General features: G+C 44.6%; 1 protein-coding gene across 3 annotated transcripts; it reads right to left on the bottom strand.

Moving 5' to 3' along the window:
- Nucleotides 1-97: 97 nt before the first annotated feature.
- On the bottom strand, nucleotides 98-19,731 carry RAD54L (RAD54 like). 3 transcript variants are annotated; one of them, XM_026086658.1, is made up of 16 exons: nucleotides 19,608-19,731; nucleotides 18,834-18,894; nucleotides 17,058-17,193; nucleotides 16,272-16,341; nucleotides 13,519-13,807; nucleotides 12,853-12,977; nucleotides 10,062-10,212; nucleotides 8,019-8,145; nucleotides 5,820-5,894; nucleotides 5,245-5,375; nucleotides 5,047-5,157; nucleotides 4,773-4,896; nucleotides 4,399-4,477; nucleotides 4,115-4,294; nucleotides 2,234-2,397; nucleotides 99-995 (listed from the first exon to the last, which is right to left on the bottom strand). In XM_026086658.1, exons 5-16 carry the CDS (start codon nucleotides 13,742-13,744, stop codon nucleotides 794-796), a joined length of 1,695 nt encoding a protein of 564 aa, XP_025942443.1. In that variant the 5' UTR covers nucleotides 13,745-13,807; nucleotides 16,272-16,341; nucleotides 17,058-17,193; nucleotides 18,834-18,894; nucleotides 19,608-19,731; the 3' UTR covers nucleotides 99-793. The 3 variants fall into 3 exon arrangements, with proteins under 3 accessions (XP_025942442.1, XP_025942444.1, XP_025942443.1); XM_026086657.1 differs by lacking the exons at nucleotides 16,272-16,341; nucleotides 17,058-17,193; nucleotides 18,834-18,894; nucleotides 19,608-19,731 and adding an exon at nucleotides 14,311-15,040 and having other exon boundaries at nucleotides 98-995; XM_026086659.1 differs by lacking the exons at nucleotides 16,272-16,341; nucleotides 17,058-17,193; nucleotides 18,834-18,894; nucleotides 19,608-19,731 and having other exon boundaries at nucleotides 98-995; nucleotides 13,619-13,701.
- Between the last annotated feature and the right edge of the window lie 991 nt (nucleotides 19,732-20,722).

Genomic DNA, 20,722 nt, shown 5'->3' on the forward strand with positions numbered 1-20,722 from the left:
CTTGCCCCTATTCACTATCTGCACTCATTTTACAGAAGTTTTGAATAGTTTGTTCTTTTGTAACATTTTTATAATAAATGTAGAATTAAGACCCATAATGTAGCAAAGTGTGAATTTTATTACTGCAGTAATAAAATTAATTAAAATACTGCTAGATCGGGGATCCTGCCCATAATAAAGCAAGTGGTTTTGGAAATGGCATGATCTTAGTAGGGCCTGATTTCCTACTGCGTGAATGTTCTTTCAGACCAGATGTTCAAAGTACAAGTTGAAATGATTTTTTTGCATGAATCCTCTTGTTCCTGAGCAATTAACAATGCTCGCATTTCACAACAGAAATGGATCCTGCCAGTTTCTGCTCAGCAGCTGTAAGCCATAGCTGTCAGGGAAAAAAATGCAACTATACACATCAGCTGCTCTAAAGCTGCAGGCTTAGCTTAAACTTGAAGGCGAAACTTGGCTGAGTAGAAGGCACAGACATCAACAGCAGGAGAACCAGTGCTGATCAAGCACTGGACACAAAGTCCAGTTATTCCCAGTTCCTAAAGGGCTGTTTTCCAGGCACACAGTACAGTAGCAGAGGAAAAGCCATGGGACTCCTTGCTGTTGCAAGCAGACCCTGCCCAAGCCCAGGGGCCTTCCCACTTCTCAGAAGCCACACGGTTCTGCTCTTCCAGAGTCWYGCAACAATCCAGCATGTATCACTGTTCACTGTCCCTTTTCTTGAAAGGGATTAAAGCAGGGTAGACTGCCACAGGAGCCTGCCCTTGTCCCCACAGCAGACAGTGACCTGTTAGGGAATTCCTCGCTGCTCCTCATGGGAGTGATGATGGAAGGTGAAGGTGATGGCAGCATCCCAAGCAGCCTTTAGCACAGAGTCCTGCAGTCCCCGCTTATCAGCACAGTGGTTCCACTGGGAGAGGTCAGAGGTGCAGTCAGACCCTTCAGGAGGGGGCCGTACCTGGTGGCCGTTCACACAGCGACGACACTTGATCCTGGAACAGAGAGAACCGGTCAAGAAATGGTGCAAGGTCCTTCCTACACTACTTTGCTGCATTTTTAAACAATCCATAAGCCAAAGTAACATCTGGCTTCGCTCCCCTTCATCTGCAATAGTGGCAACTGGATTTTCAGGCAGGCTGAATCACTACCACAGATGTCATTTAAACTCGCAAACACCCTCTGGTATGCGTGACAGATGTGTAAAGAATCATAGATGTTTTGGAAACCCTGGGGTTTTGTTTCTAATGGTGCTCCCCCTCCCTGTTCAGCTATGTAGGAATGGGCTGCTGGAAGTCAACTCAAATCCAAGGAGAAGAGAGGAGCGGGCAGGGCCCAGAGGCAGTTTGGGATAAGTTTCTCTTGAAAAGTGAGGGGTGTTGCTCAGAGCAGAGCCCAAGACTGAACACCCTCACCACTAATGCATTCTCAGCACTGCCTCAGGCTTCCTGAGCTCAAGGGAGCACACAGTGCTCTGACCTGCTCTGTCCTGGCTCCCACAACCACCAAGTTTTGCTCAGATCAACTTGGAGGTGCACAGCCGAGCTGCTGCATAAGGATAAAAGCAGCAGCAGCCCTGCCAGCCGGGCTTGTTGCCATGCAGACAAAACACCTACACAGAGCTAAGCTTCAAGTAAGCTTAAAACTAATCCTCTCCATTTCTTGCCTGCACTAAGAGTCTTATTAACTTTCTCAGTGAAGCACTTTCCTGCATTCCCTGTCCTCTTTCCAGTGGCTACAATTCCACAGGTCTTGAAAAAAGGGCAATGCAAGATTTTTAGTCCCCATAGCAGCACTCAGGTTGGCTTCATGAATTCTTAAGAGCTGGCAGAATAGCCCTGGCTGTAGAAGCAGCTCAGCATTCTGGCACTTGGGGAAAAGGCAAACCAGCCAAAGGACAGTGGCAAGGAAGTCCAGGTTGGTGGAGTCCAACTTGGTCCAGCTCTGGCAAATGCCTCTTTCTCATTAGCTGCAGTATTGCACAACCTCCAGACACAGTGAGCCAGGAAGATAGTTTACTCATTTGTCCAGCTATCAAAGCTTTTCTAAGACAACAAAAAAGGAGGCCAGCAAGGAGGTGCTAATCTCCAGATGGTTAAGAGTTTCAGAAGCAAAGACAATCAAGGCCCTCCCCTGTTGAGCTTCCTCCTGTTGCTTGAGGAACCTCTGAATCAGCAGACCAAACTGCAGAGGTTTTTTGCTGACCCCATCCATCATTATTCAATATACTTACTTATCATGGGTATCACTCGTGGTGGCCTCATTCAGTGTGAACAGCTCCTTGAGCTCCCCAAGTGAGAAGTGCCTCTCTACATCCTGCTCCTCATCCACCACGCAGCTGCTGAGCGCTTTCTTGTGGGTCTGACGTTGGAAGATCTTCTCCTCTATGGTCCCCGTCTACAAGAGAGATGGTCAGAGATGAAGCATGGTTGGGATACTAGTATTAAACCACCACTACATTGGGAAAATGTCACAGATCAAATGGCAGTAAGCTGTCAGGACATCTAGTGCCTTGCTGGGCCAATACTGACACTGGCCTGTCATTCTGTAACTGCATTCCAAGCATGTCCCATTTGGGCACTGATTCAACCCAACTCTGCTTCTTTCACCACATCCACAGGAGTGGAGCCAGCTGAGATCTGGATAGGGAAGAGCTGTCACTTGTGGCTGGGGCACGCACACTGCACCAGGTTGTGATGATAGAAGGGGAAGGAGCCAAACAGCTACAGTCTTCTCAACCATTCCTAATAGATCTGCCAAGGTGCAGAACTTGCACAGCACAAGCTCTTAAAAGGCATGAAACAACCATCCCGGTGGTAGCCAAGAGGAGGCCCCTGAACTCAGAGCAAAAATCTGCTCTCCAATTCCTGCCAAAACCAGAATTCCCACAAGCAAGAACTCTCCTTTCCATCACTTGTTAAAGTTTCATCAACATCCCTGCCGGGGCGGGGCTCAGTAGTTTGGGAGCTAGCAGCAGCACTGTTTGCTAGAATCAATTGGTAAAGGACAAGAAAGGCTATAAAATCATCATTGTTGCTTGGCATTGCCGTGCTTCACTGGAGCAGTATCTTCTCCTGCAACAGACACTCCTCAGAAAAAAGCAACAGCAAGGGCTAGCCGCGGGTGACATGAGCATCAGCAGTATTTTCTGGTACACCCACACACTGATCAATCACACCCTCTGACTAGAGGGAGATGACTACTCCTAGAACAGATGTGCTTAAAGGCCAGTATGCTACATTTTTAAGGCAAAAATCTAGGAGAAAATCCATGGCTGTTTTGCAAACAAATGTAATACAACAGAGGAGGGTGATTAGTCAGATTTGCAGACTGGCTTGTTAGTTCTAAAAGCAAACAGTGCTCTGCTTCCAGATGTAACCAGGTCAGAGAAAAAGTGGAACACCGTAAGGAACAGCTGGGCAAAGAACACATGTACATATGTACAAATGCACAGAAGACAGAAAACAAAGATTATCTGTTTTGTCTAAGTAAAATAACAAATGATCAAGGAACACGAGCTTACAAAAAAAGTCGGCCTGATTTAAGTGGAAGGTGAAGTTAACAATGGGCAAACAGGTGACATTTGTGTATCATAACACTTTGTCAGGGAGTACTAGCTGCAAAAAGCTAGTCTCTCCTGATTTATAGAGCAGCTACCCCATCTAGTGACTGGTAGCCCCATTCCAAAAGCTACTGTAATTCTGGGAACATAGTTGCTGTTTAATAAGTACATGTACATGCAACCACAATAGACTGCAGCCAAACTGATAAACAGAGACTTCAGCATCAGACACGCTGTGAAATCAAAGAAGTCAGATGCCTAAAAGACTTCAAAAAAAAAAATCTTAATATCTTATTTGGAAAGTTTCAGTTGTTTCTATTTTCCCAGAAGTCAGTTACTATTAGAAACCAAGGCCTGCAGTAATGACCCTCCAGCTTGAACATTCATTGTTTTCCATGGTAATATGTCTTAAGCTTGGAAGCAATCAAGTTCCAATCAATTCTGATCACTGACACAGAAGCCTTCTCCCCCTTCTGGTCCCAGTCATTTTGTCTGCAGTCTGGGACGGCAAGGAGAACCCTGTGTTAAGGGGGCGAGAGGAATCAGACTCACCGAAAGCAGTCGATAGATGTAGCATGTCTTTTTCTGGCCATCCCTCCACACGCGAGCCATGGCCTGCTCATCATTAGCTGGATTCCAGTCTGGGTCAAACATAACCAGTCTATTAGCCCCAATCAAATTCAAACCACAGCCGCCTGCTTTGCTGCTCAACATGAAGATAAACTCAGGGCTCTGCAGAGAAAGACACGCATGGATTAAACAGAGGCAGCCCCACGTTTACTCACAGCTCCCTGAAAGGGGAGGACAGCTGGGAGCAACCAGCAGATTCTACATACCGAGGGGCTGTTAAATCGCTCCACAATCTTTGCTCTCTTTTTAATGGACATGGTGCCATCCAGCCGGACATATAAATACCTGGAATACATAACACTTACTACAGCATGAGTGTTGTAAGAGAAAAATCTTTCACAGCCTTGTAACAAGGGGCTGGCCTTTAGGAGCTTTGCAGAGGGCCAGAGCTTTTCTGCCCAGTGACCCCCAACAGCCAGAGCACAAGTCACATTAGTTCCAATTCAGGATTCTCTCTCTAAGGTACAAAACAGGTCACAAGCTCCTGCTGATAGAAACCTTAAAAATAGCCAGTTTCTTTTACAATGCATGCTGAAAGTAGAGTTCTGGGGGATTAGACAAATGAAGCCCAAAGACAAACCTTCTGTTCCTGCAGAGCTTTTCAAATAGATCCAGTGTCTGGGTGTAGTTAGAGACTAGAACTACTTTGTCATTACTGGTACTTTTTGTAACAGCAAGGATGTAGTCCAAAACCAGCATCTTTCCTGGAGAAAAAAAAAAAAAAAAAAAAAGGAAGAAACCTAGAGAAGTTCCCAAATTCCTGACCTTGGAGGGGTACTTGCTGGGGCGCTAAATACAGTCTTATAGGTTGCCTGTGTTAGGTAACACATTCATACTGTAAAGCTCCAGATTACCTGAAAGCTGAGGCTCCACAGCTTTGGTGCTGTAGCCAGCAGGGAACAAATCCAGGGCTCCAGTAAAACCTTCCTCCTCTTCCACACACTTGTCATAGATCAGGGCAGGGTCTGGAGAACAAACAGAGCTCAGTAACCATGGAGTGTGTACCAACAATGTAAAAACCAAACCCATTCACCCCCAGTGAGACGACTCACGATTACAGAGCTTCTTTAAGGAAGTGATGGAAGAGAGGGATGACACACTGATCTTGCCCTCCTTCAGCTCCTCCACTGGCTTGGCTTGCTTCAGGAAGTTCTTATACAGTTCAGCCTGCAGAGGCGTCAGTCTGAAACAGAGCAAGAGCTCTGCAGTCCCAGTCCTCCCCCAAACCAAACTCCCTCTTCCTCCGCCATCTACACAGTAGGTTCCTTTTGGTTCCATTCCCCAAATTTTTTGCTAAAGCACAGACAGTCTAGAACTGCCTCCAAGGCTGAAGATGGAGTGTTTATATCTCAGCCCAGAGCTAGAAGAAATGCTTGCAGACACTCTGCGTAGCCCATACCTACGCTATACACAGCTGCCCAGAGCATGCCAGCTGGCTGGCAGATGCCCATAGCTGTGGGTTGACCATTCCTGCTTCAGGAGGAAAAGCAACATACTGCTAATGGCTATAATTTTATTCCTGGTGGGGAACAGTCATAACAACCATCCAATGCAGGACTTTTTGCAATTGTTCAGTCCTTCCTGTTGCAGTTTCCTTTGCCCAGGGAGAACACATGCTTTCTGATACCTGCAGCAGACCACCTGCTCAATCTTCACAGGCAGATATTTGGACAGGATGTCCGAAGTTCTTCGGATTAAACACCTGCACGGAGGGAAAAGAAAGTCAGATGCCTGGATGACATCAAAAGCTTGTTTTGTCAGTATTATTCCTCAGAAGTTTGACACAGTCCCTGTGATATCTAGTCATCAAGGGTCTGTCTGTGACAGTCCAACACATGGCAAAGCCCTGGCATCAACCATCCACACCAAACCCATGCTACATCATACATGCTACATCACCCCATACTACAGAGCCTAGGATAACTCAGTATCTTTGTGAGGCTCCCAGTTCTTGTTCATGAGATTTGGAGGGATGAGGCACAATCAAGCCTAACAGAGCCCAGTCCCTTAGCAGAGAAACTCAACTCTTTCTCAGTCTACCAAGGACATTCAACTTGAGCTACAGCAGACCAGTCATGTGGACTGAGAAGAGGGCAAAGGATTTAACCACTGCACACTACAGATATAACCCAAGATATGAGCAGTCAGTTGCCCGCATAACTCAATAGTCCTCCTCAACCAAGATGAGTTCATTCTTTGGCCCAAAATTTGGAAAAAGGGCAGATCCTCCGGGGCTGTAGAAATGTCCCACAGAGCTGTTCTACCACACTTCACAAAAAAATGGAATGGACTACAGAAAGCGCTGAGAAGAGTGACCAGAATAAAAAAAAAAAAAAAAGGTGCAGAAACCCAGTTCTGCCAGGAAAGATCGAAAAGTTGAGGTTACAAAATCTACAGAAGAGAAGACAGCAGGGATATAAGACAGCCCCAAGATCTGTCAAAGGCTGCTGCAAAGAAAGAAATAATCTGTTCTCCAAACTCATAAACAGCAGGATGAAAAATCACAGGCTTAAACTGCAGAAAGGAAGATTTAGGTTACACATTAAGAGCATTTTCTAACTGCAAAGACAGTGATGGCCTGGAAGTGATGCCCTGGGGAATCTGTGAGGTCTTCATTGCTGGGTAGGGGTTGAGTAAGGAATGGCTTAGATCTAACTCTTTCTGCCTTAGGACAGCAGATGCCTTCTCCAGAGTCCTTTCAGCCCTACCCCTAAGATTCCACATGTCTTGATCACTCATTTATAATTCCTACCAATTTTGACTGATTCATCTGTTACTGTCTACATGCATCCTCTTCCCCACTTGTATATCATGACTGTTCCACAATAAAGAAAAGGACCTCACAACACAGCCAGGCACAAACATTCTTGAACACACTTTTACACTCTTCTCCATTAACTGAAAAAGAACCACATCCACTTCAGGAAGGAATAAGCTCTTCTCCTTCTAACCTTTCCTTTTGCTCAGGCTTCTGCAAGCTGGCCTGAGTCAAGGTCACGGCTGTTTCTATAGACAGGATATACATAGTGTGAAATTCAATCTGCCATAACTTTGAATTGCTGGGGTGTATTTGTGATGAATACAAAAGCTCAGATTAAAAAGGAAAGAAAAAGAAATGAGGGCACTAGCAATGCTGTGAATCAAAAGAGACTCTAGTAAGAGTTYTTAGAGAGAAGAGATTGCCAGCAGATTTGGATACCATGGTTTTATTCTTGAACAGAATGAAACAACGCTTAAAAAAACCAACAAAAAATAACCAAAGAGAAATAAGATGGCATTTTACATGACAGAGGTGCTTCTTCAGGATCAAAAGCCACATTTCTGACACTACTAGTCTAATCCCATTAGCCCTACGAACCAACACAGCTATGGAAGAGCAAGCTGGACCCTTTTCTGACTTGGGCATCATCAGTAAAACTGAACATCCCTTGTACTCCTTCTGTCTGCTACTTGCCACTGGGCTTGATGGATTTTCAGTCTTACCCAGCCTATGCTGTTCTTATATTAATGTAAATAAAAGGATACTACCTGACTGTTTCTGTTTTCTCCTGGGATCTGAACAGAAGAGTCAAATCATGATTTAGAACCCAAGTACACATGCTTGGGGGTTACTGAAGTTAAATCCACCATTTCAACATGCTATTTGTCAAACTAAAACTATATGCTATGTTGATTTTTTAGGGCATAAGTACTTGTACAATCACTTACTGAACATGTGTAACTCACAAGAGAATCTGTTACAGCTAGGACTGTAATTTGGAAAGATACCCATGTGCACCAAGGGTTTATGCAAAAGCTCTGTAAAGAGAAGGGGGCTGAAGTTCACCTGTTCACAATGCTGATCAGCTCTTTAAGCCTCTCTTCTCCTTTGTGTCGCTCAGCTTCACTCGCATCCGCATCTCTGCCTTTCAAGATGGGAATTTCAAAATGTCTTTTAAACTCCTGTGCTGTTCCTGTATGAAACACAACAGAAAAGGTAACATCTACTACCAAATAGACTTTGATCAGCACTCCCACTGCCCCAGCTATCATACCACAAGCATGGGGCCCTTGCCCCTTCAGTATGATTTGTTTTTCTCTCTAGCCCAGAAAGATTCAAACAAGGCAGGCAAACATGTACAACAGGAAAATATTTTGTACTCCAACAACACAGCACTGCCAAAGATCATATGATTTTTAATTAAACCTAAGTTCCATCAGGCATGTTTTGGTTTTGCTCACATATCAGCTACACTTTCAGTCCCAGAGTTTGTCTCTGCAAACAGCAGCACAGACATTATGTCTGTCTGTTCCAAAATTACTTGTAATCAGCTGCTTATTACTGGTCACAGGCTGAAGGAAGGAAAAGTGACTACTATATGCATGCAGCCTTGATGGCAGCATTTATGGTATTAACCTCATCTCAGAAAGAACTGGAAGTACAGGGAGACTAGTCTTGCCCAAATACAGGTCAAGAAAAAATCATATCAGCTCCCTGCAATAACTCCCCAGAATTGAAGCACATGGAAGAAGCAGGTATAGAACATCTGCTCCCAAGATTTCTCAAGAAGAGGATAGGATGGGGTGGGAGAACAGCTGAACAGAAAAACATGCAGCCCAAACACTGCTTTCAAGACTCAGAATCTGATGACTGGCATTTAGGTAAGGAGTGGTGCATGCACTGGATTTAACAGCAAGCCTTTTGGACTGGATTCCCAGCAACCTGACACAAACATGAGTGATAAGTTACAGCAACAAAAAAATTATTTCCAGACTGGTTTACTTTCACTCCTTGACAGAAAAATGACCTTTCTTGACAAAGATGAGCTGCTTCACACTGGAAAGCTGTGGAGCCGCTCCTAACCCAGGATGCAGGCAGGAGAGCATGTAAAGTCTACTTTGCTTTTAAAACGAAAACGAGCTTACAAACACAGGCAGAGCACAGGAGCCAGAGCGTTTTTTAATCTGTTAAATTAATTAAATTTTAATCTGCCAAATCTACCATTTTAATCTACTACCAGCAGTCGTAGAAGGTGTTTGAATCTGAAAACTCAAACTAGTCAGCATCTCTCCTCCAGAGTCTTTTTTTCTATCTCAGATAAGGTTTACCCCAGATTCTCAGGCCTTCCTTACCTTAAAAGAAAGCAGTCTCAACTCCAAGTGCTAGACATCACTACTCTAAGCCTTCTCTCAGAAATATCAGAAAGCGGGATGGTGGACTGTCAGAGATCTGGGCTTTGTCACCTGCTCTGCCACAAGGTACTCCATTCCACCTTGCACCAGTCCCTTCAACTTCTTGTGTCAGATGGGTACAATTAAGATAGCAAGGTGAAGCTGGTCTCCCAGACTTCCTCCACACTCAATATAGACAGCAAGTCATATCAAGCCCTCCCCTACAAAGAGCCTCCCCTACAAAGACAATCCCGGTTCAGGAGGTCTCTGAATTTGCTGTAGCCTGCTAGTTTTGTGGGAAGAACCATTATGAGCTCGCCTTTCTTGCTCAGCTCTTCCTGCAGTATCTCCAGCCTATCATCAGAGAAACCCCTAGCCTACGCAGGCTCTTTGGATGACCAGTATAGCCACACAAGGAGACCAGCCATCTAGTACTTGTGATAAGATATTTTACTCTAAAAATTAATTCCCCTTCCAAAACACCTCTATTAGACCCATCCACTTTAAATAACGAAATCCTTACATACAGAATCTAGAACATGGGACCCTGATCTAGACTTTCCAGATACAAGTCAAAGGAGAATTAAGTCTCCAAACTGTACATGATCTTTCCTTTTACTAATGTCTTGGTTTCTGCTTTTGCTGGCAGTCATGGCTGAAGGAGGCCTTGTCAGCCACTCCCCCCTTTTCATGTCTCACTCACATTCGTATTTCTTACCTAGGATGCCTGAATTGACAAAGTGCACCAGGCTGAAATATTCAAGGAGGTCATTCTGAATGGGGGTGCCGGAGATAAGGACTCGTCGGGGTGTATTTAAGCTGTTGAGAGCCTGATATGTTTGGTTTTCAGAGTTCTTCAGTCTGTGGCCCTTTGAAAAAGAAAAAAGGAATGCAGMCGATCATAAATCCAACGGCTCTGATGGAAAGCAGCTTGGAGTCCCCACCAACATGCTGTATTTGCCACAGGGCACCTCACTGCTTTTGCCCTTCCCAATCATGTTATTGGTAACAGAGTTTTATGGTAGGTGCATTCTACTGCTGTGCCACAGAATTCTTTTAAAGACAAGAACCTAGGAAAAAACCCAAAGCTATTACATGAAGAAACACGACACTCTCCTTACAAGCTCCCCAGAGAGGGGACATCCGAGTCACACCCAGGCAAGAGGGCCTGACATGAAAATAATGACAACTACAAGGTCTAACTACAAGAACTGTTTCCCATTCAAAGACAGGGACGTGTCAGCTACCAGAGCTAGGCACCAAACTCTGGATCAGTGCTCCTGCAGCATCCAAGGTCAAGACCACAAGCCATTCAAGACCACCTATATCCAGGACTGCCAGGCCATTGCACACTAATAAAAAAAAGGTTCTGCACCTACAGAGAGTGGTCTGAATATGGTCCCCATTTCCTGACCACAGAGATAAGGTTGAAGTGGATAACACATTGCTCTATATCAGTGTTTTGCAGCTCATGTTCCCTGGCCACTCATGGCTTGGAAGAACTGGGAGGTGAGATGAAAAATGACTCTCAGGAAAAAAAAAAAAAAAAAGTTTAAGAAATAAAACACACCCAGATTCTCAAGTGCATGAGCAAGTTAAAGAAACAACCCCGCAAACAAGAACGGAGCAAATCAAAGTAAGAGATGAACGTTTAAAGCCTGCCTATGTTTTATTTTGCCACAGACAGAAACTGTTAAGTTAACACCGCATATAAACACGATTGGGACCGCTGAGGGCTCTTTGATTAGAGAACTCTGTCATCCTTTGGTAAAGTGCTCCAGGACACTACCATATGCCTGGGCAAATCAGCTTTATTAGTATCTGGATGCTATGCTGCAAGACAAAGCTTAATCAGGGAGACACTTTTTGAAAGTGTCAGACCACTGCAGAGCTGAGTATTTATCAGGAACATGGGGAAGACACAAGGCCAAGGACCTGCACCACCAGCTGCTGGCCACAGCAGGCGTGCTTGGCATCTCCTTCCCCTCTGCCCAGTCCCAGGGGTACTTGGAGTGGGGGCAGTCAGGGCCGCAGTGGGTAAAAGTTGGATGGGAGTTTTCCTACTGAAGGAGGTTGTTGGCTTTTTAAGCTCCTCTCAGCAATGTTCTAGCAGATACACAACCAAACCACCGGGTGGCATCAACATTTAACAAATCCTCTCTAAGAGGTAGCATAGGACACCCCAACAGTGGCCAAGGCACCCCAGTTTGATCATTTCAGGGAGGCAGAAGGGATTTGTTTAATTCTCTCCTTCAGGGAATCTCTGACTCTCGCTACCTACAAGCGCAAACAGGGAAGAATAAAGGAAAGATCAAATCCACTTCAGCCATGGGAAGGCAGAGCTTGAAAAGCCAGACTTGGCAAAAACAGATCAAACGCTCAGCAAGCAGGGAGTGAAGCCAGGTTTGTCTGTTCTTGAACAAGCAGCACGTGTGGCAATGCCTCACCTAGCTCTCCTACTTCCTGCCCAAGTGTACCCATGGCGGGAGGGAGGGGAAGGGGGTCCTGCCATGGGAGACCCCTTCAGCAATCCCACCACCACAACTCCCAGCACAAAAAGAAGTCTTCTGAGCTTGCAGCTTCAGAGAGCAGGCCACTCCTACTCATCCCATGCCAGGGGAGCAGACATATTCTGGGACACAAGCCTGCAGGATACCTGGCTATTTTGAGGTCTGGGTCCCACTTCCATGGGATGTCTGTTATCTCCAGCAGAAGCATGATGGCACCTAACTTATTCTGTCCTCAGGAGGGCTGAGGCTTGGACAGGAGACAGGGAAATATTCAGGATGTTACAGCTGGAGGGGGGAATGTAACCTAGCAGTCTAGGAGGGCTAGGGGAAAGCGTGAATCAGGAGACTTAGGCACAGCAACTAACTTGATGCACTTCCCTCAGCAAGTCCTTAACAGTCTGAGCAAAAAGGGACCTCCTTCATACCACAAGACTGCCAGATAAAGTGGCTGAGAGCAGCCAAAACTACACACAACACCATGCTGAATCACAGGATTGTTTACTTTGAGAGACCTCTGGAGACCTCTCTTGATCAAAGCAGAACCACTTTCAAAGTTACTGGGTAGAACATGAGGCTGGACAAAACAAGGCACTTCTCACTTGAGCAAAGACAGAAGCAAATAAATAAAAATAAGAGCAGTGAGCCAGGGCACTGTCATGGCAACAGAGCAAGACAAGACACCGGACCATCTTTCTGCTACATACTTACACTGGTCCCTCACACTGAAAAGGCCCCATTAGGTGCAGACTGCTGTCAGGGACCCAGGAAGTGTTACCTTCTGGTAATTACCTGGATTTTTTTCATCTCTCAGTTCCTGAGAATACCTTCTCTCATTCAGGCCCACTTAGTATGGATGAGCTGGTTACCCAGAGCCTTTGAAACATAAGGATGCGTGCCTTCCACAGCTAATCACCCCCCTTCCCTTTAAGAAAGCAGTCAGTTTTACCTAGATCTCAAGAAAACATGAGGAACAAGTTTTCATTGAAGATTCCCCCATACCTCATCACATATGACCAGCCCAACGCTGCCCTTCTGTAGTGCCTCAGCATGAAGGCGGAAAGTCTCATAGGAGATGATCAGGATGGGTGAAGGCACTCTCAGTCCACGCTGGTTCATAAAGCTGACTGTGGATGGAAATGGGGAAAAGGAAAAAAGAGGGATGAGGAAAACAGTAAGAGAATCAGGTTCAAACTTTGCAGTTGAGACTGATCCTTTTGCCTTAAAAATTAAGAGAACCTTTCCATCTATATCAATGCCTTCAGACGCTGCAGAAGAGCTGCTTCCTCCATAGCACCTCTTCTGCCTGCATATACCCATGCTACTTTCTCTGCAACTGTCCCCATTTCCATCCATCTCCCACCTCTGCCAGTCATCATCAACCACTTCAACTGCTCGCCTCCTCACTAGCCCACTTCTCCTGGCTAGAGAAAGGAGGTGGCACTGGAACCGTCCTAAATTAAGCACACAGCTGGACTTGGATTATTCCTAAAGGTCAACTGTTACTAAACATGCAAAGACCTGATTTAGACATGAAGTTAGAAGAGAGACTTTCTTCAGCTTCCAGGGCTCTTATGACAGCTCACAGATCTTCACATCAGCTGCAACTGGGCTTTTTCTAATTTAAGATTTTGACCGAAAGCACGCTATTTGCAAACATTTCTGTACCTAGCTTACGGTCAATCTCTTCTTTGGAGCCTCCATCAATGGCCAGCGGCTGGATCCTTCCCCCCAGCCATTTCTCTACTTCGTTGTACCAGTTTCTCACCAGACTGGAGGGAGACACCACCATGGCTTTCTCGATTTCAGGCTTGCAGTCCGGACTTTGACGAAGAAGTGTCCACATGAGAGTGATGCACTGTAGGGTTTTGCCCAGTCCCATCTCATCTGCCATGATACAGCCATGACTCCCAGGGATCCGCCTGCTTGTCACACAGTCCCACAGGAATTTCACTCCCTGCCAAGAAATTGTTCTCTCAGAGCAGGATGGGGACACAGACAGAATGACAGCTTCATTACTGCACAGGACTGATATTACAACAAACAGCAAAACTGCGTAGCACATCCCTGGGGGCCTGAAGCGTTCTAATGAGACAGAGGGAAATCACTAGAGATGCAGCTAAAATGCAGCCACATCTAGGTTGGCATAACATTACTGGTGCTGACACATACCTCATAACATGTACAAAATCTTGGTACGTTTTAATTGTACAATTACAACTAGTTTCCTGACTCAACTTCCCAGAAATTCCTATCCTTTGCTACATTAGTTAGGCCCAGACCAGCAGCAACCAGCTACTCCCAAACACATTAAAACTACCTAATTGTGTGTTGTTCAGATGCTTGAGCAAAAAGAATCATAAAGTGCCCAGACGTGTTTCTATTCCCCAATTAACTCCCAGAACACCCTCAGCAGCCCTCATCTTTTCTGCCTAGAGACACAGAACCACTAGGACATACCTGGGGACACATAATCCAAAGCAGATTTAGCTTCAGAGAAGACACAGGGCTGAGCCTACAGCTCATGTCACATGCTGGGAGGAGAGCACAACTGTGTCCTGTGTGAGGCTACAACACAWGACTCAGGCAGATTCAGGGAAGAAAAGAAAAGACACAGACTCTGAAAAATGTTCCTCTAGCATGTGATGATAGGGAGTCAGAGAAAACCTGTGACATTGTCCTGGGAACACATGAACAACCTGAACTGTGTCAACAGAGCAGGAACTGGGGACAGGACCTGAAAACACCTGGATGGATTCACCCCACTATGGTCTGTTGTATTGGACTGGAAGATGAAACAGTCACTTTTACTTGCACTTCAAGTCCTCTTCTTTTTTTTTAGGCCCTTAATATCAGGTTAGTGAAGTTTATTTGAACCAGATGAATAATACATTGCTGACTAAAAGAGTGAATTTGGCTGGAGATTCAGTAAGGTAACCTCCCCAGGGACYGGGCAAAAGACATGACAAAAACTGAGCAAAGCTGTAAAACAGTCTGGAAGCATCAGTGGAAAAAACTAGCGCAGGAATCTTAGCTGGCAAAGACTGATTACTGTGACTAGAGCTGAGACTGCTATATGAAAGATACCTAGCTGTCAAAAAATAGACAAAATGCTCAGGACACCAACACAACTGTCATTACTTGAGAAAAGTGCCAGCAGGCAGCATCTTATCCAAAACAGAGTGCCTCCAGCTATGTAGCCAGAGACCAGCATTACACTGGGTCGCAGGTTCAGCACCAACTCTGAGATAAAAGTACAAGCTAGAAGCAGCCTACAGCGCTCTCAGAGCCATCTAAAGATCTCTTGTGCAGGGACACATCCAGCTTGACCTGCTTAGCCTGCAAGATCAGCAATCACAGCTTCCATCCATGCTGCCTCTAGGCTTAAATGATAATATATTCCATCTGTGATAAATCTCAAACTCTCTAGATACCTAAGGCAGATATTTGGGGATTAGTACCCACAGTTCCAGGGTTGTGATGCTGCATGTATTTAAGATAGAAAATGTTTTTCAGCACTCTCCACTGGCTAATTCCAAATCTACAGAGTTCACTGACAGCTTACATTTACAAAGAATAGCCTGTCAATAACACACAGTGAAGTGGGACACTGCCCCACACTGTGTTGGGAACCATCATACCAGAAACAAGAGTTTCTGTATTTACTGGCTCAGAAACTGCAGATCCAGTTGGTTCTGCTGATCAGTAAAACACAGCATTTTGAACAGTCTACCCTGCACATGTCAAGATTGTGCTGCTAAGATAATTTATTGCAATAATATCCCATCACATTCCAAACTGAGTTCCTTTATGAGCCATTCAGGAGAGCCACATCTCCAAATTTCAAGATAAGTAAAGGCTAGACTTTCAGCTCTAACTCTGCAAGATCTCATTCTCCATGCAGAAGCCAGTCTTTTCCTAAGGTTTCAAAGGTGACACAACAGCAAGACAATGTGCTTTCCTAGACCTACGAAACCAGTGCACAGCAGTCTCAGAAAGTCCCCAGTTCCCAACAGAAGCACATCTGACCTATATACCCACAGAGAACAAATCTGCACATAAGCCAACGTCATTTTTATACTGGGAGTACACTGACCCTGCTAGATCAGAGGCAAGAGAAGAGAAAGTTCCTATTCACCAGAGAGCAATAAATTCCCACATTTTTAAGGCCAAACAGGACTGCTACAATAGTCACAGCATGTCCTCTTGCTTAACCCAGGACAAAGAATATCTGCAGCATTCAGGCCTCTAAGATGGCGGTTAAAACAAACTCGTTTGATTTTGCATTTGCAACAAACTAGAAGAGTCTTATGTAACACAGTTCTCACAGCTGGTGGGTAATAATTCCAGCAGAGGAAATGCAGCTTTTTGAAATGCATCAAGACCTCCAGGCATACCTCCGGTCCCAATACAAAACTTACTTCTCTCTGATGGGGCCGTAAAACTCGGCTGAGGACAGGATCCACCACAACATGGACAGGTGCTTTGTCCCTGTAGGAGGCAGTCGAGAAAGATGAATATATGATTAATACACTCAGCACAGCATATGTTTGTTTCTCTTAATCTCACTGCTATTCTAAGCACTCCTCAGTGGCTTGAGGGAAGCAATTGCCAATGAGAAAAAGAAAAATGGATGAATTTAATTTTGAGAGAAGAGTCACAGGGGCCTGATCTACCATCTGCAATGTCAGCGAAGCTGGGTGTGTATTCAGGCCATGGTTAAAACAAGGCCAGAACATGGTTCAGAGGCACAGTTGAAAGTTATTACTATTTTCCTTGTCCGAATAACAAAACTAACTGCATTACTTGAGAGACCAAAGCAGGAACCTCTTCCTCTGTCCATGAAGATCCAGCTGATAGTCTTAGCCCTTTTATGTTACAACAGTACTGAAGGAACTACTTAAGAATAAAAACCACCAGACAACTTAACATTTGAGTGTCAGTCATCTCCCTTTGCTTGTCCCTAGATACTGACGTTTCCTGACTAACCACTGAGCCATAAAATTTTCTTAATGGCTTCTCCATGTACGAGTCCTTAGTCCCTCCAACAGGCTGAAATACACCTGAGCAATTCAGAGGCAAAATACCTGGACCCAAACTTCCCTTGATACTCAGACCCCAGTCCAGACACCTCTGGGAGGAAAGTAAGCAAACCTTCATGCACAAGGAGGTCAGAACAGAAGCATTTGTGCCAGGTGATGACTCACTTGTCTATTTTCAGCTGGTCATGGGCACTCAGTGGTGGGGGCTCATACAGAACCAGAGCTCCTTCCTCAAAAGGGTCGTGGAGAGGGCTCCTCAGCCCTATCCGTTTGATACCCAGTGCCCGCAAGCCCAGTGGCCCTGAAAGCAAACAAAGGCACAGCTCAAAGTACTGCTTTGTCCCAGAAGAAAACAGCGAAGGAGCGGAGGCAAAGATGAACCTATGACCCTGCCAGCCACATTGAGTGCACCAAAATGGGCATGGCTGGGTGCAGCAGATGCCGTATATGTTGGCACACAACAGTACAAGCTGTTTTTGAAGGCGACTGATGGCTTCATCCCAAACCTGCGCCACAGGAATTCAATCATTAGCAGGCACAATGTCTCCCTCAACTACCTTTGAGTACACCTTTTGGGCCATTCCTAGATCTCAAAGGCTGTTGTTTTGCTTTCTTGACAGACAAGCAGGATTCAAGGATGTACACTTTACCCTACATTCCTAGGTGCATAATATGTACTGGGCCAAATCCTCTTTTTGGAACACCTGAGTCAGGCCTGGCAGGACTTGTATCTTTTATGCAGGGTCAGGAAGAGATCTTTAACAGCAATGAAGTTTTATAGTATCACAGTTAGCACATACTGCCATTATCTAGTCTAGGGTATTATTTTCTCTCTGCTGATAAATAGCAGATGCCTGGCCTCAGAGGCAACTTCTGTGAAAAGCAGAGACTAAGGATGAATCCCTTTTCCTGATATTCTGATGTCACAGTTCTAGAATGGAGGTGAACATAAAAAGAACATGAATACAAACCACTTCTTCCATCAAACCTCAGCTCAGAAAGACACATCTGAGTCCTGGGAGGCAACTCTGCTCCCCAGGATTGATTTTGCTTTGGAAAAATTAAAACAGGGTCAATTCCCCCGCTGCTTGCTAAAGTTCCTTGCAAAATGAAAGTGTATCATAAGCTGAGACAACAATGCCTGCACATCAAGAAAAGAGAACATGAAACAGCCTCACCTCCCAATTAAGAGAGGAAGGTAACAGTCGCAGAAAGCAGCTTCCACAGTTACAACTGAATTTCAGCATCCTGACAAATTTGCTTTTCCACCAGTCAAGAACTTTGTCAAACAAAACTCTTCTTAGGTTAGTCATTTCATACTCAGTGTTTGTCTATAGACATATTTTTAAACTAATGTTTGAGCGAAACTGGCTGACCTGTCTTTGAATTTTTAGCTGGAGAGTGAAGGGGAAGAGAACGGCCCCATTTGTTTCTGAGATTTTGTGCTCCAGTGATTCAAAACCAGCTGAGGCTTTGAACTTCAAAACAACCTTTGTTTTGAAGTTCACCTTGAGACTTAACACACCACGTCAAGTAGAAAGAAAACTGGCACATATTATCTTTCTCACCCACAACCTTCCATCTTTTAGCACCATTAGGGTATTATTTAGATGATAAACTTTCAGGGCTTGGAATCCATCTCGCTYTTGTGTTTGCAATATGGGACACGATGTTTTGGCACTACATAAAATACATAGCAGTAACTATAAAAAATCCAATTCTGAAATGTAGGATTATCCAAACTAAACACTAGTAAGAAATAAGAAAACTTTGCTAATGTGTCAGTATTTTTCTTTCAGAATTAAGTCAGGATTTCTGGAACATATGCATCAGTGCAAAAAATAATAATAATAATCCCACAGATGTATTTGACAGGCCAAAGCATCATCTGCTCTGCTAGAGTCAGACAATACAGACAGCTCTTAAACCTCCTCATCTTACCTTTATAATTTGGAATGGGAACTTTGAAGGGTTTGGACAAAATGCTGCGGATAAAAGCCTCCTAAGAATGCAGAAAGAAAACACATGTTTAAAAAGTTTGACATCAAAGACTGCCAGGAAAGGAAAACCCAGGACATTTCTTGAGAACTCAGTTTTGCCAAGGGCTGAGAGCCTCTCTGTTCTCACTGAAGCTTCAATCCCAACTGTTTTCAAGGACATCCAAAAGCAAGAAAGTGAAACACCACAATTCCCTCCATTAACCCTGCTGTCTAAAATTGTTTTCTTCTGTGTTTTCCAAGGCATGAAATTGATTTTTATAACTCCATCTTCTTAAAACCACTGGCATTATTTACTTCTCTAAATGCTATTGCTTCCCCACCTGCTCCAATGATGCAGTCAGTCAACTCATTTCCTGTAAAGAAGTTGAGTTAACACTGTAAGAACAGTCATGCTGGATCAGCCCAGCGTCCAGCCAGCCCAGCACCTGGTCTCCAAAGGTGGAAGCCCAGAGAAAACAGGGCAAGCAGACAGAACTTGAGTGACTTGTGTGGAAAGCTACCCACATCCCTTAGCACGATCCTTCACACAGGCACCATAACACTCCTTTATTCAGATTTTCCATTACAGAAAGTCCCCCCACCACACTTCCTTCAACATAACAAAGTTGGACAAAAGCTCTATCCTAAAAACCTCGGATGAAGTTTGGATTCCCTTGATGAATGAGTTCCGTATGCAACCTCCCCACCTCCTGTGCTAGCAAAAATACCCACTTACATGTTGACTGCTATCCAGGCAATAAGGCCTATTGGTCAGCTGAGCCAAGGGTTTCCGGAAAGGTGACCTGTAACATTCCCCACTCTCCGTCTCACTGCCAGGCTTCTGTCTCTTCTGGGTCTAAAAAACAGAATCAAGACAGAAGTCATGGGTATTTGGTGAGACCAGAAGAAGACAGATGAATCGCTGTCACACTCAGTAAGCACCTAACCACACAGGCAAGCCACCCCACCAGCTGAGCATCTCTGAATAGACCCAATCATTATTCACCACCACTGTCAAAGGACAGAGCCAGCAATACCTCCAAGGTCAACGTGCCCTAAAGTTTAACCTACATGAAGGTTCAAACACTCTCTTAATTATAAAAATAGCTAACAGTTTCCAATTTGTAAAAGGGCAGGCTTGTCTGTACTAAGATCTGCTTCCCTAGCAGGCAGGTGGTTCAGAAAGAAAACAGGAAAAAGAGAAAGAAAAAAAAAGAGGGAAAAAGAAAACAAGGTTCATTTTCAGTGGGCAAAACTTCTTCACCAAAAAAAAGCAGAAGGAAAAAGGAGGGGGTCAGTAGCAGGGAAAACACTATCTGAAAGTCCCCAGAAGCTCCTGTGGAGAGTTTTTATTTTATTTATTTTTTTATTATTAAGCAGGTGAAAGGCCTCCCACTGAAACCTGAGTTTCAGACACTTAGCAAGGCATCAAGACAAATAAGTCACTGGTGTGTTTTTAATGCAATCCTGTTCAGGTTGTTTCCCTTGAGACAAGGTTTTAACTATCTGCTGGCACAAAAGAAGAGATCTGATACTGAAAACACTGAGTGAAGCTCTTTGATCTGTAAGACACAGAGCCTATCATCACAATACTTTCTTCTGATTTAAATATCTACATGTCCCTAGTTATCGGCCTTCTCGCAAAGCCCTTGGAAGCTCTGCCAGGGGAAAGTTTCCTCCATAACCAGGGAAGAAGCAACATCTCTGTACAACAGTTTTTTCTGCCAAATACACGCCCGCACACAAATTCTCCCCAAACTGACGAAAACTGCATAAACTTCCAGCCTGATCCTAGACCCACAGAAAACTAATACGATTTAAAAAACCCAGCAATCTCTAAGGAGACACCAG

The sequence above is a fragment of the Apteryx rowi genome, unplaced genomic scaffold (assembly GCF_003343035.1).
Source record: "Apteryx rowi isolate R43461 unplaced genomic scaffold, aptRow1 scaffold_7, whole genome shotgun sequence".
NCBI classification, from domain to species: domain Eukaryota; kingdom Metazoa; phylum Chordata; class Aves; order Apterygiformes; family Apterygidae; genus Apteryx; species Apteryx rowi.

Bases quoted from the DNA above. Each gene is read 5' to 3' on its own strand.
- RAD54L (XM_026086657.1), bottom strand. From the start codon at position 14,376: ATGAGCTGTAGGCTCAGCCCTGTGTCTTCTCTGAAGCTAAATCTGCTT. The intron at 4,478-4,772 runs GTTTGTCTTTGG...TATGTATTCCAG, and splicing joins AAGCTCTGCAGGAACAGAAG to GTATTTATATGTCCGGCTGG. The intron at 996-2,233 runs GTAAGTATATTG...TCTCTGTTCCAG, and splicing joins ACGAGTGATACCCATGATAA to GATCAAGTGTCGTCGCTGTG.